Below are 19,510 nucleotides of genomic sequence, written 5' to 3' on the forward strand. Positions count from 1 at the left end.
ATTGTATATTCAAATAATTAGTACAGTTGACCAAAAAAAAAACTTTGGCATCTAATGGAGACTATGGAGGATGGGGGCCACAGAGGTAAATGAATGTCACAGGTGGGCCATGAGCAGAAAAAGGTTGGGAATTATTGCTGTAATTCTTGGATTATTTACCTTATTTGTTGGGTATTAATTTGAGTTTGGGTTGGCTGCTTCTTTAACCCATGACTACAGTATCCAGAAGATGAACATAAATGCAAGTTCTTTATTCCTTGATTCAGGTGAATTCCCTCTTACAGAGAACGGTACAGCAGAGGAACAGGCCCTTCAGGTTGCAATGTCTGCACAGAACATGATGCAGAGTCTCTTTGGCAGGCGTACACCTGATCCAGATATGGCCATTTCTACATATTTGCATGTCTAACCGCCTCTTAAACACCGCTATCATATCTGCTCCCGCTGCCATCCCTTCCATCCTGTTCCGGGCACTACCCCTCCATAAAAACAAAAAAAACCTCTAAACTTTACCCCCCTCACCTTAAAGCTATGCCCTCTAGTATTCGATATTCGTACTTTGAATAAAGATTCTGAGTATCTACCAACGTTCCCTCTAATTTTTTTTACAGCTATGCAGACCATTTTTTACACAGCCTGAAAACTGCACAGTACTTTAAATATTTGTAATATGCAAACTGTGAATATTTAGAATGAAAATTAAAAAATAACATACTTTTTACTTTATTAATTGAAGGGTATAATGAGATATAGTACAAGAAAATCTTTCACATTTTATAAACTTTTTCTCATTTGTCTTTCTTACAAATCCATCGTCTATAAACACTGTCCAGATTAATTTCACATCCAGATGAAATATACGTCTTGATTCTCGATCATCCGAATGTTCCACTTCTTGCCTTTTCTGGATTTACATTAAATTGAATTCATAATACTGAGTCCACTTTCAAAGTCAGCACTAGAAGCTTGAAATGTTACAACAATGTCAACAAGAATTGACAGAACTTCAAATCCTTTGTTTCGAAGCACGTATTTCAACATATCAGTGAATGTCTTAATTGAACCAATCTTAACTTTCTCAGACACAAAAAACTTGAAAGCACAATATTGGTGAAGTATTCTTGAGGCAACACTAGTTCGTAAGGGGAGCTGAGTGTTCTTTTGTCATTCATACACCATTCTGTTTTCCAAAGTCAAAACTGGTTGCATTTGCAATAGCAACAGGGTCATTGCTTGCCATTCTTTTAACTCATCATCCAGAAATCTATTATTCAAGTGATACACATGTTGAATGAATTGAATAATTTATTATTATTACTTAGATATAGCGTGGAATAGTCTCTTCCGGTCCTTCCAGCCACACTGCCCAGCAAACCTTTGACTTAATCCTAGCCTGATCATAATTTACAATGACCAATGAACCTATCAACTGGTACATCTTTGGACTGTGGGAGGAAACCAGAGCACTCGGAGGCCACCCACATGGTTATGGGGAAAATGTTTAAACAACTTACAGGCAGGTGTGCAAATTGAAGCCGTGTTGCTGGTGCTGTAAAGAGTTGTGCTAACCTCTACACTACCATGCTGCCCCAATAGTAGGGGTTGTATTGACGTCAGAACTTCTAAATGCAAGCAATCTTTTATTTTGTCACTCCAATAAATGATATTGCCAAGATACTGTGACTTATTAATTTTTGCTTTTATGCTTCAATTGTATTCAAACAGCTTTCCTGAAGGAATTTACAAAGTGATGCCATATCTTCTCAACATTGTTAAGGACACTTAATATTACTCAATAATGTGGATTGGTCAAAATCTTGCAGCAGGAGCTGCTGATTGGATTGTTACATTCATTAACTTGCACTTTGCAATACTGGATTTGTAATTCCTCATTAAAGTAGTAACAGCCATCTGTTTTGAAAGCCATCTTACTTTGTTTAGTGGTCTGTGACATTTGTGACATTAGCTAATTCTTCTAACTTTTTGTAACCAGTATAAAATGCTGAACATTCTATACCCTGTTTGTAGCAGACATTCTATATCCTGCAAAATTGATATTTTTGCCATGCATCATCAAAACCAGTGTTTCCCAACCTTTTTTAGCTCAGCTCCCCCTTAAAGCACCTTCATAATTGCAAACACCTCTCTTAAGCACAGTATACTTTCTGATACCCCGTAGTGTAAAAGCATGTCTACTATTCTTTATGCTAACATGAGAAAAATAATTCTGCTTTTAATTTTAATTTGTCTTTAAACCTAGCTTACACAGTACCAGTGTGCTGTACAGCTTCTTCGATATCAATGTGATCCTTGAGCTTGATGGTTTTAGCAAGAGTTGAAGTATCTGGTTCAAGTTATGACAGCAAAAGCCTTAAGTCCTCACATATAACAATGTCCAAGCGATTTCTGTTTTTTGTGAATATGTGGTTCACTGCTCTGAAGTCTTTTTCAACAAGGTAGGAGGATGAAAATGCAATGAAGAACAGCTTGGCTCTTCTCCAAAGACCAGGAAGCTTTGTATGACGGTGTAGCCACATACCACAAAAGCTGACATTTTTGAAAAGCATTTTTGCTTCTTCATCCTGAATTTTGATAATTTCTTCTTACAATCTGTCTTCCTGTGCTTCCACCTTACAAAGAAATGGGTTAATTACCCGGTTTGGAATTTCCAGAATGTTCAAATCATTAAATCGATAGTGAAAATCCTTCTTCAGTGCCTGCAGTACTCTTGCATTCACCTTCTGTGAAAGACGGTGCCATACTTTCCATGTAGTGAAACTGTGAGAACATTCTTCTCCCAATGTTTTGCTTATATATTTCCAATTTTCCAATAAAAGTGGAACTGCACTTTTTGCCTGGATTAAGTTGAAACTCTCATCCTGCCGTTTCATGTCTAGAATGTTCATTTCGTCATACAGATTAATAGGTATGCTACATCTCCATGGAGAAGTTCAATCTTGTCTCCAAGCTCTTCTCAGCTTTGAGCAAATATTCAACCAGTGTCAAAAAGATCAAAGAAACGTTTTAAGTAGCAGCCTTTTGACAGCCACGCACTTCAGTGTGAAGAAGCAAACATTCAAACTCTTCATCATTACCTTGGAATAACTGGCAAAATATTCTACTGTTTAATGGATGAGCTTTAATTTTATTGATGGTAGATATTACAAGAGTCATGCTTGAAGAAAGTCACTAGCTGAGGTTTTTGGCTGTGAGATGTTGACAATGAATTACACAATGGATTGCAAACAGACTTGGAATTTATTTTTTCATCAGTACCGCTAAAGCAGCATGGCGATCTGTCATATATGGTGCTCCATCTGTTGCACAAGCAATCATGTTCCTAATCGGAATACTTTTATCCTCAATATACAATTTGAGCTCGGCATAGACTGATTCTCTGTTGATATTTGTTTTTAACTTTTTACGAAAAAGAATCTCTTCATAAACATTTCCATTTTCAATAAACTGTACATATGCCATTAGCTACAGAGTTTTTCTCAGAGGAACTGATTTTAAAATACAGGTATCCATTTTAAGAACAGTGGTGAGCACTTCTGATACAGCAGCTATTATTAATTTTTCACTAATTGCACAAGATTTTCCACTCTTGGCTGTCATCTTGGAAACGTTGTAAGAAGCAATGATCAATATCAGGGTCATTTTTAGCTCTCTTGGCAAATGACTCAAGGGTGCAACACATTGCAAATGCTTCCTTCATCTTCTGCAACTGAGTAATACCGTAAGTAGCCTTTTCAAGGTGTCTTTTACTGAACTGTTCTTACAATCTTGATGGTTTCATGGCTTTATTAGACAGTACAGTATTACAAGAAAGACACATGGGGCATCACTGATCCAACAGGAACGGAATAAAACCATAGTCCAGGTATGTAACATTGTATTGATGCACTTTCTGTAGTTTCTGTTTCTTAGCAGCATTAGAATTCAAGGCTTCATCGCCTTCAGACTCATAAATGGGGCAGCGCTAAGTTGGTGCTAGCTGGGGCTATAGCCCCAGCAGAAATTGCAATAGCACCAGCATAGCACCACCAAGAAATTGACTGAATTTCACAAGCAAATTGCGCTGCTTTGCTTTCTCCGTATAGTTTTGAATACAGCTTGTTTCTCCAGTTGATCTAGTGAAACAGCACTCCCAACTACCATAGCACCCACGCAGCAATAAAGTTATAAACTCTGTCAGATCCACTCTACACTTCTGCTTATTCGCTCGTTGTCAATGTCTCGCCGTTGCTGTCCTCAGATCAGTTAAGCTGATCTAAGATCACTTAAGGTGGTGATGTCACTCACTCTCACTCACACGAGAGATTGATAGTATACATCCAGGCACAGATCCATGGTCTCGTGAGACTAACGGATGCCCCACACACATGTACACACATTGTGCTTTTACAAACTAACGTGGGCCTGGCACGTGCATTATTTTGGCAGCGTGAAAAATGGATCGATTTTTAGTGAGAAAACGACCTCGTCCAGAAGAGTCAGTGGTGTCTCAGCCTGAGCTTGTCTTAATTGAAAGTGACATGCAGAAAGAAATGGGGATGAGGAGGACAGCAGATCATCGAAGGAGTGTGAGGGCGAAGTAGAGGGACAAGAAATGGAATGGGATTCGGAAGAGAACGTGGATGAAGCTGCTCTTAGTGCTAGTGCGAATACTGTTAGCGATGTTAGCCAGCAGCCTGAGGAAAGACCCTGTCGGCCAGCATTGGAAAAAGTACCTTTCACTGCTTGCAACAGTTTGGCAATCAGCAAAGGAGTTTTATTCGTGGCTGGTTTGACTGACTGGAATATTCGATCACGAAAGATACTACGTTCTGCTTCGCATGCAGGCAATTCCTGTGTGGAGGACATGGGTTCCATTCTGAGTCTACCTTCACTGTCACCGGTTACCACAACTTGCTTGACAAAGGACATGCAAAGTTTGTCCAAGAAAAGCGTGAGTATATGAGAGCTGTAGTTTAGTCTCTAGCAATGACAGACAGTGAATGACACAGTGGAATTTCTAGCTCCAATGAGACCCTACCATGATGCATTTATAAATTTATACAAACCAACCTGCATATCACTGACTCTGCCTGTGACATCTGCTTCATGCAAACGGAGTTTCTCTTGCCTCAGACGCCTCAAAAACTACCTAAGGAATAGCAGCAGCGATGCTCGGAACAGCAACTTGTCCCTGTTGGCCATAAACAGCCAGAGGACCAAAGCACTTGACATCCAGAAAAATCATTGATGCTTTCGCCACCAATCACAACAACAGACGGATTGTGCTTCTCTGAAAACATCAATGGTGAGTGCAGTTGATTTTTAAAAAAATTTGGGCCAAGACTAATGCTGATTATTATTATTATTTTGTGGTGGATACCCGATAGTCCTTATGTTTCCTGCAAATCCGAAACTATTACATTTACTGCTGTTAAGCCTACTGGTTTTGCTTAGACCTCCAAGCGGTGATTCTGTTGATTTTTGTTTTAAATTCAGTAGCCGAATTAATTGAGGTACTGCATGGTCAGAGTACGATTTGTCCAACTTCTGGTAAAGCCTTGCATCTGTTGTTTGTCTTATTTGACTTTAATAACGGTGTATCTTTTGGCATTGTCTGTCTATGTAATGTGAATAGCAGTGGACATTGTGGGTTAATGTTGTGTTTTTCAGTTGAAAAGCATGCATTTGACACTGATTGCTGGATTGGTGCGTGATTCACGTTGTGTGCTGTGGGTCGGATGCTCTGTTGGTTTGTTTGTTTATGCTCTGTGTAGCCCGGGTTGTCTCTGATGCTGTTGACACTGTCACAGTTCACTTCTATATTATATTCATCAATTGCTATTGCTTGTGAATCAACAGAGGCATTTATACTAGGCACATAATACTTGAAACTGACTTTCGAACGCCACGCGTCTGGAATTGCGAATACATATTACCATAGGGTGCATCCCTCAGCACCATCACTGAATAATTCAGCCCCACTGTAGCACCAGCAAGAAAAAATCTCTGGCGCCACCACTGTTCATAGAGAGCATGCTACACGTACTTATCCATCATTAGCGGGGCTAAATTAAGATAAAACACTGGTGGGCACCCTGGTTGCAAATTTATGGATCCTCAATAAATGTTGTTTGGTTGAATTGAATTTACTGAATTACTTACATCCTTCGTTTACATGAGTCAAAATCTTTACGTTACATCTCCATCTAAATGTGCAATTTATAGTGAATTATAATAAATAATATGTGCAACAGGACAGTCATTATAACATAGAAATACAATTGTATCAGCGTGAGTTGATGGCGTAGTGGAAGAAGCTGTCCCGGAGCCTGTTGGTCCTGGCTATCATGCTGTAGTACCGTTTCCTTGATGGTAGCGGCTGGAACAGTTTGTGGTTGGGGTGACTCGGGTCCCCAATGATCCTTCAGGCCCTTTTTACATACCTGTCTTTGTAAATGTCCTGAATAGTGGGAAGTTCACATCTACAGATGTGCTGGGCTGTCCGCACCACTCTCTGCAGAGTCCTGCGATCGTAGGAAGTACAGTTCCCATACCAGGCAGTGATGCAGCCAGTCAGGATGCTCTCCATTGTGCCCCTGTAGAAAGTTCTTAGGATTTGGGGGCCCACACCAAACTTCCCGAACCGTCTGAGGTGAAAGAGGCACTGTTGTGCCTTTCTCACCACACAGCCAGTATAAACAGACCATGCAAGATCCTCGGTGAAGTTTATGCTGAGGAACATAAAGCTGTACACCCTCGCAACCCCAGATCCATTGATGTCAATAGGGATTAGCCTGTTTCCATTCCTCCTGTAGTCCACAACCAGCTCCTTTATTTTTGCGACATTGAGGGAGAGGTTGTTTTCTTGACACCACTGTGTTAGGGTGATGATTTCTTCTGTGTAGGCTGCCTCATTATTATTTGAGATTCGGCCAATTAGGGTAATGTTGTCAGCAAATTTAATTAGCCGATTGGAGCGGTGGGTGGTGACACAGTCATGGATATACAGAGAGTAAAGGAGGGGACTTAGGACACAGCCCTGAGGGACACCTGTGTTGAGTGGCAGAGGTGAGGGAATCCACTCTTACCACCTGCCAGCAATCTGACAGGAAGTCCAACATCCAGCTACACAGGGCAGGGTGAAGGCCGAGGTCTTTGAGCTTCCTGTTGAGCCTGGAGGGGATTATGGTGTTGAATGCTGAATTGGTTGGTGAGGTCAGGTGAGATTACTGAGTTTCCGACACATTGTGATGAATAGTGCTCACCACTTGCACAGCTATGGTAATTCCTATGTTCGAGTGCCTCATCCTGGTTTTTGGAAGTGCCTCCTCTACTAACGGTCAGTCAGGTCTCGTGTTTCAAGTTAGGGTGCTGCTTACCACACTGCCTCAACAACTTCTATTTCCTTTAATACCCCCTTAGGACATGTAACCACTCCTGTTGGGAATCACTGATCTAAACCCAGGTATTCTCTGTGAAAAATGTAATATTGCTTTGACAGATGCCCTATTTCTTGTTGAAGAACTGCTGCTACACCATTATTCTTTCCAAGCATAACATTCGCCTTGTCTGACCTTTTGTTCTTGATTTTTTTTTAAATTGCTTCAACACTAGTGATACTGTCACATGCAGTTAGTTTCAAATAACCTACAAACACAGTATTATAGGAAGTTTAATTTCTGGTTGAAACCTAAAATACAAAATTAGCACTTTCTGTACAGAAATGTCTGTACTTTCGTCAGCAATTAATGTATGGAAAGCAGATTTCCGCAATTCTTCCTTTATTTGTTTCTGAAGCACAAAGTTAATGCACTCAAGAAATTCAAATGCATAGTTCTTGCTGCACTAACTCTCTGGTATATTTACATTTTTAGCCATGTGCATGAATTTCTTGCATGGAATGCACAGAAGATTAATTTTAACTAAGATAATGTTATCAATTACCACTTTGAGCATATCAGATTTAGGCTTCTTTCATGCATCTTGTTTCGCTCCTGCTTCACGCTCTTTTGAAGTTTCAGTTAAGGTGCAAAATTCTATATTTCTTCTGGTTGCATTAATTGATAACTGCAACTGCAACCCTATATGAATTCTCTAGTTAAATTGTCGTTTTAAGTAATCTAACTTCCATTCATCCCATTTTTTCCATTACTGAACTTGCCCCAAACTTGCACTTCCACATAATGTCACCAGTATCTTGATATGTAAAAAAAAATTGCCAATTTTGGTTTTTTGGTTTTGATGTGAAGACAGTAGTTCAGTATCTCCAAGTTGCAAAAGCCAACCTACTTTAAATTTTGTTCTTCAATGCATTGAATTCTTCTTCTCCTTTTCCTTTCAACATCCTTAGAATACCAAAGATAATAATTACGATCATTTGGGAATACTATTATTATTATTATTATTAATAGAAAAATTTAACAAGATAAGTAAACATATTTTAATAAAATAACTACAGTTATGCAAACAATTTTATAGAAACTAATTTTTAGACCATAAAGCTATGAGTTATAGGAGCAGAATTAGGCCATTTAGCCTATCAAGTCTGCTCCGCCATTTCATAATGGCTGATCCATTTTTCCTCGCAGCCCCAATATCTTGCCTGCCCCACATATCCCTTCATACCCTGACCATTCGAGAATCTATCACCCTCTGCCTTTAGTACATAAAGACTTGGCCTCCACAGCTGCCTGTGGCAACGAATTCCACCGATTCACTACTTTTGGCCGAAGAAATTCTCATCTCCTCATCTCTGTTCTAAAAGGACGCTCCTCTATTCTGAGGCTGTGTTTTCTGGTCCTAGATTCTCCCACTTTGTTTTAACATTTTTTTAAGTTTAAAAATTCTTATTACATTACAATTACATTACAATTAATCACTAATTTAACTCACTGCTTATTTAATTTAATCAATTTAACTTTATTAATATATATATTCAACTGTAATTTACATTTTTTATTATCATATATTGCAATGTACTGCTGCTGCATAACAAATTTTACGACATGTACCAGTGATATTATACCTGATTCTGAATTTTTTTGTAAGGTTATTTGCCAAAAGAGTCAGAATACAGATTTTTCACATCAACCACAAACCACAACTGACATGAGTAAATGATGTCAGGCAGCCAAAACAACTAACAGGCACAATGACAAAAGTAAAATGTTTTGACTAGACAGCGTCAGTGTTCAATGTGCAGCAGTTTATCAACAATGGGCTACCAACTTCCATTCTGTGTTTATTGTTACAATTTGTAACAATGTTGTAACTTGAAACACTGACAATGTAAATACGTTGAAGCTCTAAGATGTTTGAAAGTAAATGTTGTGGTACATAATTTGTAAAATTTCTGGATTATATACAATAATACATAATTACAGGGTATTTCATAATTTTATTAACATTATGTAAAAGAAAATTGTAGTTGCATGACAACAAAGGCTGTGTATGGGAGAATATTCGGTTACTGCACAGCTGCGCACTCACTCGGCTTAGAGGAAACAGTTCTGACTACCCTAGCTATACCTATCATAATTTTATAAACTTTTATTAGTTTTCCCTTCAGACTTTGATGCTCCAGAGCAAATAACGCAAGTTTGTCAACATGCCTCATAGCACACACCCTCCCATCCAGGCAGCATCCTGGTGAACCTCTTCTGCAACCTCTCCAAAGCCTCCACAGCTTCCAGTAATGGGCAACCAGAAATGCACATAATCCTACTTCAAGTGTAGCCTAACCGTAGTTTATATAGCTGTAACATGATTTCCTTCCTCTTATACTCTATTTACAGGTTCATCAAGAAACAGGGTTTGGACAGACTCTTCCATGAATGTGACAGTCATATGTGGCGCCTTGGAGACAGGCAGATACCTGAGGGCATTGTAGTGGATGGTGGTTCCGACTGGTTTGCTCTGACTCACAAGTTTGTTGATTATGTGGTGTACTCACAGGATGAGCTGGTCATTCAGCTGAAACAGTTCTACGGGTACACTCTGCTTCCAGCTGAGGTGAGAACTGACTGACTTTCAAATGTGTTTTTTTCAGTGTCATCAAAATCAGGACTACTTTCTGCTTGAGAATGACACTCCTCCCACTTCAGACAGCAGTGTCTGACCCAAACTTTTCTAGGCAAGGAACAACACAGAGAAGCCCTCCTTTATTCCATCGTATTAAAATTTCCTGGGGAATATAGAGCAAAGTTGGATACAGATGTAGCCTCCTGGTAAGCCTCAGACTTGCTCAGCTCACTTCCGTCTAAGGGGAACAGTCTTCGGCCCTGCCAAACTGGGTATCAAGTTTGTGTGGATACCGTATGATGTACCCCACCCCGGCAATTAACAGACAGCACACAATGTATGATTTACAGATTACACTTTATAGATCTTACTGGAACTATGTAATTAATAGATATACAATATAAAAGGAAAGTAAAAGGCGCCAAACTTATCAGAGTTCAACCACTTCATGCACAACCGTTGAAACTCAATTAACGGAGTCTTCTTTCCACCATTCGATCTCTGACCTCCTCGACCCGCCACCTGGGACCAAGCACAGTGGTCGACCAGAGCGCGTCCAGCACGTCCTTCCTCTTTGGTTCTCCTCCCGAAAAGCCCTAGGCCTCAGACTCCCTGTTGGGTCCGATCCTCGCCCAGCTTACAGCATCTCTCTCATCGCGTCTCCTCTCTCTGGCCCCATCATGCCTTCTGCCCAAAGCCCACAAAAACAGTAGCTTACAGACACACAAGAAAGAATAACATCTATCCCAATTGGTTAGCAATTAAATAGAATTCCTGTTATCAGTAATTATAACCCAAACAAGCTGCAACCGTTAACTCAGCAGTTAACATTACAGAGAGGCCATTTTATTATAACATAACAAAGAAGCCATTTTTATTAGCCTTAGCAAATAACATGAAAGAAGAAACCCCTTATACAGACTAAATCACCTTCAGAGTCATGCTGATAGAGACAATAGAGTAGGGTGGGTGGAATGTCTTACCAGCACTGGCAGAGACAATTAAAAACAATACTGGAAGTACTCAGCTGGTGGGGCAGCATTGATGGAGAGCAAAATGTTTTATGTAATAGGGCAGTTATGAAATTGCTTAGATACAGTGTAAACCTCCCTTAATTTCTCCATCAAACACTCCTGGGTGATCAATTTCCCATTTCTCACCAGTACTCTATAGCCACCTTGACAGATAATGTGGGTTTAATCACTTTGAAGCAGTTTTATCCAGAGAATCCCATATCCTCAAAGTTGCTCTCAACTTAATAATATTTATATCCTTTCATCTGATTGGTTCAGGTTTAAATTTAAAATTATTCCATTCCTTTCTGTTTGTACGTATAAGAAAACATTTAGTCCCTGGTTCTTTAGATTCTGTGTTAGAATTCTTAGTACACTAAAGGTGAAATTCTCATCAAGAACCAGTGTTCTCAACTTAGGGCAATTATAAAGGTGTAAAGGAGTCTTTATATACAATGGACCAATAAAATAGTATAATGGTCAGTAGACAACAGGAATTCTGCAGATGCTGGAAATTCAAGCAACACACATAAAAGTTGCTGGTGAACGCAGCAGGCCAGGCAGCATCTCTAGGAAGAGGTGCAGTCGACGTTTCAGGCCGAGACCCTTCGTCAGGACTAACTGAAGGAAGAGCTAGTAAGAGATTTGAAAGTTGGAGGGGGAGGGGGAGATCCAAAATGATAGGAGAAGACAGGAGGGGGAGGGATGGAGCCAAGAGCTGGACAGGTGATAGGCAAAAGGGATACGAGAGGATCATGGGACAGGAGGTCCGGGAAGAAAGACTGGGGGGGGGGGGGTTCCCAGAGGATGGGCAAGGGGTTCAGAGGGACAGAGGGAGAAAAAGGAGAGTGAGAGAAAGAATGTGTGTATAAAAATAAGTAACAGATGGGGTACGAGGGGGAGGTGGGGTATTAGCGGAAGTTAGAGAAGTCGATGTTCATGCCATCAGGTTGGAGGCTACCCAGACAGAATATAAGGTGTTGTTCCTCCAACCTGAGTGTGGCTTCATCTTTACAGTAGAGGAGGCCATGGATAGACATGTCAGAATGGGAAGGGGATGTGGAATTAAAATGTGTGGCCACTGGGAGATCCTGCTTTCTCTGGCAGACAGAGCGTAGGTGTTCAGCAAAGCGGTCTCCCAGTCTGTGTCGGGTCTCACCAATATATAAAAGGCCACATTGGGAGCACCGGACGCAGTATATCACCCCAGCCGACTCACAGGTGAAGTGTTGCCTCACCTGGAAGGACTGTTTGGGGCCCTGAATGGTGGTAAGGGAGGAAGTGTAAGGGCATGTGTAGCACTTGTTCCGCTTACACGGATGAGTGCCAGGAGGGAGATCAGTGGGGAGGGATGGGGGGGACGAATGGACAAGGGAATCGGGTATGGAGCGATCCCTGTGGAATGCAGAGGGGGGTGGGAGGGAAAGATGTGCTTAGTGGTGGGATCCCGTTGGAGGTGGCAGAAGTTCCGGAGAATAATATGTTGGACCCCGGAGGCTGGTGGGGTGGTAGGTGAGGACCAGGGGAACCCTATTCCTAGTGGGGTGGCGGGAGGATGGAGTGAGAGCAGATGTATGTGAAATGGGGGAGATGCGTTTAAGAGCAGAGTTGATAGTGGAGGAAGGGAAGCCCCTTTCTTTAAAAAAGGAAGACATCTCCCTCGTCCTAGAATGAAAAGCCTCATCCTGAGAGCAGATGCGGCGGAGACGGAGGAATTGCGAGAAGGGGATGGCGTTTTTGCAAGAGACAGGGTGAGAAGAGGAATAGTCCAGATAGCTGTGAGAGTCAGTAGGCTTATAGTAGACATTAGTGGATAAGCTGTCTCCAGAGACAGAGACAGAAAGATCCAGAAAGGGGAGGGAGGTGTCGGAAATGGACCAGGTAAACTTGAGGGCAGGGTGAAAGTTGAAGGCAAAGTTAATAAAGTCAACAAGCTCTGCATGCATGCAGGAAGCAGCGCCAATGCAGTCGTCGATGTAAGGAAGGAAAAGTGGGTGACAGATAGCAGAATAGGCACGGAACATAGATTGTTCCACAAAGCCAACAAAAAGGCAGGCATAGCTAGGACCCATACGGGTCAGTAGATCTGAAGTAGCAGATGTTTAAGCAACTTTCACATAGTTTGGCCATACCCTTAGGTTGCATTGGTTATTAACACACATGATGTTTTTTACTGTATGTTCTGATGTACATGTGATAAATTAATTTAAATCTAATAATACTCAAAAGAAATTTATTGCAAATAGAAAGACATATTCAATGAGAAAGAAGCAGTATTTGTGGCTAATGAATAAATTCATAGAAAATATTAAACTAAAAACTACAGCATTTGAAGTTACTGAAGCTAGTGGTAACAAGAAGATGGGGAATATTTGAGCAACTTTGAGAGTTGGAGACTAAAACAAATCAAGTTCAAGGTTATTATTATCTAGCTGTACAAATATACTAACAAATGAATCAGCTTTCCTCCGGACCACAAAGCACCAACAAAAGATATATCACACTGCACATAAGCAAAATATCTCCTCAAATAGGTTAATAAAACATAATTCAAAAGTGCATGTAGTGCACATTAAAGCCAGCTTGCTGTCTTAGTGTGGAAACCTCAGTGATGGCGGGATTTTCATTAGACTCACATCCTGAGCAAGGAAGCTGTTACCATTTCTGGTAGTCCTAGTCCTGTTGCTCCTGTATCTCCTTCCTGACAATAGTGAGTCAAGGAAGTTGTGGTAGGGTGGTAGAGACCCTCAACAATGCTTTCGGCCCTTCATATACAAGGCTCCTGAGTAAGTGTCACAAATAAGTGAAACGCCCGGTTTCCTTGGCTGCGTAAATCTAGGGAAGACCTCCAGCCCCGCCAAACTTTAGAGATTGGGGTGCACTGGGTTCCACCCCAAACCTCGGTTTGTGTGGATGCTGTGACATTTACTACCCTGTTACAAATTAATGCCACCAAATAACAGACAGCACACTGCTTACGATTAAAAAAATTATATTTATGAATCTTAACCAAAGGGTTAGTAAAGAATAACAAAAAGAAAAGGGCCCATTCTAATTAAACAGTCAAATGTGCACAAGTTGGAGCTCATCTTGAACTTCTCTGTCACTCACACACTAGACCCTCAGTCAACGTGAAAGCACACGCCACCTTCCAAATGTCGCACACAATCCATCTCAAACAAAAGGGTCTCCCGCTGGATCGTATGCTACGACCGATTCTCCCCGGCGTCTCCTCTGGAACAAAAATGCAAGACCAACCTTATTGTCCCTCACCAAGAAAAACCTCCCACTAACTGGATGGCACACATTCTACATCGTCCCTCATCTTCAACAATAACCCAAACAAACTGAAAGCAGAAAAAAACAGCTCTTACAGAGCTGCACAAAATGAAGTACATACAGCATAACAGTAAAAAGTATGAACCAGAGCATTACGTAAGGGAGAGGGAGACCCCGGTGATCCTTTACTACCTCTGTAGGGTCACTGCAGCTTCCGTATCACATCATGATACAGCCAGACAGGCCAGTTTTGATAGTACTCCTATGGAAAGTCATTAGAATGGGGGTGGGGAGCTTTGCACGCCTCTGGCAATTAATATCAAATCATGGAGGCTTTTATTTGGAGAGGAGGAGGATAAATATTTAACAGATCAGGGAACTGAGGGCATCATGAAACTGGTACATGAAGTCTAGATAAATCATATTGGATGATAGATCAGGTAGCCTGTTCCTGCTCTCTCTGTTGTAGCTGTATAAAACTTTGGTTGGGTCACATTGGAATATTTTGTGCAGTTCTGGTCACTACGCTGCAGGAAGGGATTTGGAAGGAGTGCAGGAAAGCTTTACCAAGATGTTGCCTGGATTCAAGAGTATTAGTTACGAGAGTTTGGACAAACTTAGATTATTTTTTCTGAAGGATCTCGGCCTGAAACGTCAACTGTACTTCTTCCTATAGATGCTGCCTGGTCTGCTGCGTTCTACCAGCATTTTGTGTGTGTTGCTTATTTTTTCTGAGCATCTTTTAAACTGGTATTAAATTAATTTAGTTCTTATCTTAATAAAAGACCTCCAATAATCAGAGGTAGTAACTGTATTATCAAAATTGTTTATAACTATGAATATTTGCATTAAATGTCAAATTCATTTTATTTCTAGTACCTTGGCTTTTCTTGATTTACTTGTATAGCCCTCATTTCTTATGAACTGTTTCACTTGTGTATCATTTTGTCTTCAAATGTGCATTTTTGTTTGTATGAAAGCAAGGTGTTTGTACCAGGATAAGAATATAACTTGCTTTGCTTGCATGTGAGCAGACATTTTAAAATGACCTTCCTTCCAAAGATGCCAGTTTTTCTTGGTGTACAGTTCCCTGCGTGATGGAACTTTACCCAGATCTGATCTTCATGTGAGCAAACACTGGGAGTTAACAGATTATAGAACACCTACTTTCTGGTTACCTTGTGATTCCAAGGAAGCACTTTCTGAAGTACTGATAATAGTCAAAATCAAGAACCCTAACTGTATTTTCAAAGATCTTCCATTCATTCTGTCCTGATTCTACTTCAGCTGAAATTAAATTCAACCTGTTGGCCATAATATTTCTATGATTTAGTTCAGACAAGTGTAATCTAATAAGCCTCTAAACAATGTATTTATGTGCAGTTTGGATTGAGGAATGAACCAAGGAAGAATAGATGACAATGATCTTCCGAGGCAGGCAGCTAATGCAAGGTTAAGCAGAGACGAGTTAATGGCAGTGGGGTTTTGGCAAACATAAAGAGACACTTCTTTTCCTACAAAATACAATTATTTGTCACTCAGTAGGAAAGGATATGTTGAGTGTGTGGTTCCTGGAGAGAGAAACATTTGGAAGTGATTTTAGGAAAATAAACAATTCAGTTGATTATTTCATTGTCCTGAAAGCTGGATTTGAGTTGCTTATAGCCTTCAAATTTCAAAAGTGCACATTTGAAAATGGAGCAATAGAACTCAGGGGATCTTTGTCTTCTGAGCGATTATATTTTAGAGTACTTTAGCAGAGAGAAAGATGGAATCAGGAGATCTGAACTGAGGAAAGTGAGGAATGGAAATTTTAACTTGGACTTTACCTTAATCTTCTCCTTAAATCTATCCCTAAGCACCATTCTGACTGTAAAAAGCCTTGTGGACAATTCCTATTCTGGTTTCAAAGTGATTTTTATTCCTCAATCCAAATTACATAGTATCAGCTGATTGTTCATGCTTCCTTTTATCTCATTCCATTAATGTTATTTAACATGTAATCTGACATTCTAGCTTAGATTGGGGTAGATGAGATGTCAGTAAAATAACTTTGAAATTGCACAGAAAAAATACAGATATTTCTAATAATAATGGAGTGATTATAATTAGAGACAGGCAAGATGCTAGAACTGGAGGCTTTGGTGAATTTATAGAGCTGAGCAGCAAGTCACGGAAAGATTTGAAAAGCAGGGATGCAAATCAGAAACACAAGGTGATGCTTAACCTGCAGTCTTACCCCAAAAAGGTTAGTGGGCAAAATTAGAGCAAATGGTATTGGGGGTAGGGTACTGACACTGATAGAAAATTGGTTGGCAGACAGGAAACAAAGTGTAGGGATTAATGGGTCCTTTTCAGAATGGCAGGCAGTGACTAGTGGGGTACCGCAAGGCTCAGTGCTGGGACCGCAGCCATTTACAATATACATTAATGATTTGGATGAAGGGATTAAAAGTAACATTAGCAAATTTGCAGATGACACAAAGCTGGGTGGCAGTGTGAAATGTGAGGAGGATGTTATGAGGATGCAGGGTGACATAGACAGGTTGGGTGAGTGGGCAGATGCATGGCAGATGCAGTTTAATGTGGATAAATGTGAGGTTATCCACTTTGGTGGCAAGAACAAGAAGGCAGGTTACTATCTGAATGGTGTCAAGTTAGGAAACGGGTAAGTACAACGAGATCTAGGTGTCCTTGTTCATCAGTCACTGAAAGTAAGCATGCAGGTACAGCAGGCAGTGAAGAAAGCTAATAGCATGTTGGCCTTCATAACAAGGGGAGTTGAGTATAGGAGCAAGGAAGTCCTTCTGCAGTTGTACAGGGCCCTGGTGAGACCACACCTGGAGTATTGTGTACAGTTTTTGTCTCCAAATTTGAGGAAGGACATTCTAGCTATTGAGGGAGTGCAGTGTAGATTCACGAGGTTAATTCCCGGGATGGTGGGACTGTCATATGTTGAAAGATTGGAGCGAATGGGCTTGTATACACTGGATTTTGGAAGGATGAGAGGGGATCTGATTGAAACATATAAGATTATTAAGGGATTGGACACGCTAGAGGCAGGAAACATGTTCCCGATGGTGGGGGAGTCCAAAACCAGAGGCCACAGTTTAAGAATAAGGGGTAGACCATTTAGAACGGAGTTGAGGAAAAGCTTTTTCACACAGAGGGTTGTGGTTCTGTGGAATGCTCTACCTCAGAACGCAGTGGAGGCCAATTCTCTGGATTCTTTCAAGAAAGAGTTAGATAGAGCTCTTAAGAATAGCAGAGTGAAGGAATCTGGGGAGAAAGCAAGAAAAGGGTACTGATAGTGGATGATCAGCCATGATCACAGTGAATGACGGTGCTGGCTCGAAGGGCTGAATGGCCTACTCCTGCACCTATTGTCTCTTGTCAGGCTGATACAACCCTGGAAATCCCATGTGCTTAATGCTTTTGTCCTATTACATAAACAGAGGTTCCAAAACATTTCCTGGTGCTTTGTTATTGCCATTAGATGCATGTCAAGGCATGGTGAATCTTTTTTGAACTCTCTCCAGTGCAAACATAATTCAAAGAAGTATGATGATGAAGGCATATGATTTGCTTTTAAGGCATAGAAGAGAAAAGTTGGAACTTCATGTTGCAACTTTACTGGACATTAATTAGACTGCTGCTAGTTTGGGGAACTGCACACAGTACTCTATCAGAAGGATGTGCTTGTGCTAGAATATAGAGGCAATTCACTAGTACATTACCTGGACTGATGGACTTTGCTTATGGGTAGAGATAGGACTGGCTGGGCCTGTTTTCCCTGAAGTGAAGATTGTGGAGTGGCTTGTTAAAGGTGTATTAAATTGTAAGAGGCAATGATCGTTAGCTAATCAAAATAGTATTACCATAGTAGGGAGTATCAAGATCAGGAAAGTCCAGGTTTAAGGTCAGAGGCAGGAATTTTAAAGGAGATTTGAGCAAAAAGTGTTTTTTAAATACACAGAACACTTCATATCTGGAATGTGTTGCCAGAAGACTGGTTGAATCAAGTACTATCACTACATTTAAGAGACATTTAAACAGATACTTAGATAGGCAAGGCACAAAAAGCATGGTTCTAAAATAGGCAAATAGGATTAGTGTAAATGGACAAAAAGGCCGGCGTGGACATGTTGCTTAAAGGATCCACTTCCGAGCTGATTGACATTATGGCTTTACAAAGAAGCTATTTTACTTTGATCCAAATAAACCCTACACTTTCAAATCTCACAACCAACTCTATCCCTAACAACATGGTTTGCAAGCATTTCACTTGTTTTCAGTACTGCACTGAATCCAGCAATTCTGTAACCTGTTTTTATATTCTATGACTCAGACTTTCAACCAATATCTTATGCCCTTTTAACTTTTCTTTGTATACCCTGCGTATATCAGGGATCTGTGGATATGAATCTCTGCACATTTCTGGATCATTTTATTCATTACACATTCCGTTATCTCGTTGCCTTCCACAAATACCATATCTTGCTGTCTTCTTTTTCCATATTGTCACTTCTGTGACTCCCTAACTGAACATTTGCTGTCATCTTGCAACATGCAACTTCCTTCTTTACTGTCATTCATACGTCCAATTTTTAACACCTTGATCATAGCTCCAACATTTAAATCCAGTTAGATGATTTATTTTGTTAATATCAAGTAATCTTATCATAACATAGAAAACCTACAGCACCATACAGGCCCTTCGGCCCACAATGCTGTGCTGAACATGCACTTACTTTAGAAATTACCTAGGGTTACCCATAGACCTCTATTTTTCTAAACTTCATGTACTGATCCAAGAGTCTCTGAAAAGACCCTATTGCATCCGCCTCCATCACAGTCAGCGGCAACCCATTGCACGCACTCACCATCACCGTCTCTGGCAGCCCATTGCACGCACTCACCACTCTCTGCGTAAAAGACTTATCCCTGACATCATCTCTGTACCTACTTCTGAGCATGTTAAAACTGTGCCCTCTCATGTTTGCCATTACAGCCCTGGAAAAAGCCTCTGACTAACCACATGATCACCTCTCATCGTCCGTCGCTCCAAGGAGAAAAGGCCAAGTTCACTCAACCTATTCTCATAAGGCATGCTCCCCAATCCTGGCAACATCTTTGTAAATCTCTGCACCCTTTCTACATAGCTTCCAGTTCCTTCCTGTAGTGAGGTGACCGGAACT

At 40.6% G+C, this 19,510-nt stretch overlaps 1 protein-coding gene across 3 annotated transcripts in view; it reads left to right on the forward strand.

The window, feature by feature from the left end:
- xylt2 (xylosyltransferase II) overlaps positions 1–19,510 on the forward strand; it is a 312,882-nt gene that overhangs the window by 240,466 nt on the left and 52,906 nt on the right. For all 3 annotated transcript variants that reach the window (XM_072242003.1, XM_072242005.1, XM_072242004.1), the window contains one exon: positions 9,795–10,011. In XM_072242003.1, the coding sequence (XP_072098104.1) occupies positions 9,795–10,011 (217 nt within the window). The remainder of the gene's footprint in view (positions 1–9,794; positions 10,012–19,510) is intronic.

The sequence above is a fragment of the Mobula birostris genome, chromosome 24 (genome assembly GCF_030028105.1).
Source record: "Mobula birostris isolate sMobBir1 chromosome 24, sMobBir1.hap1, whole genome shotgun sequence".
NCBI lineage: Eukaryota > Metazoa > Chordata > Chondrichthyes > Myliobatiformes > Myliobatidae > Mobula > Mobula birostris.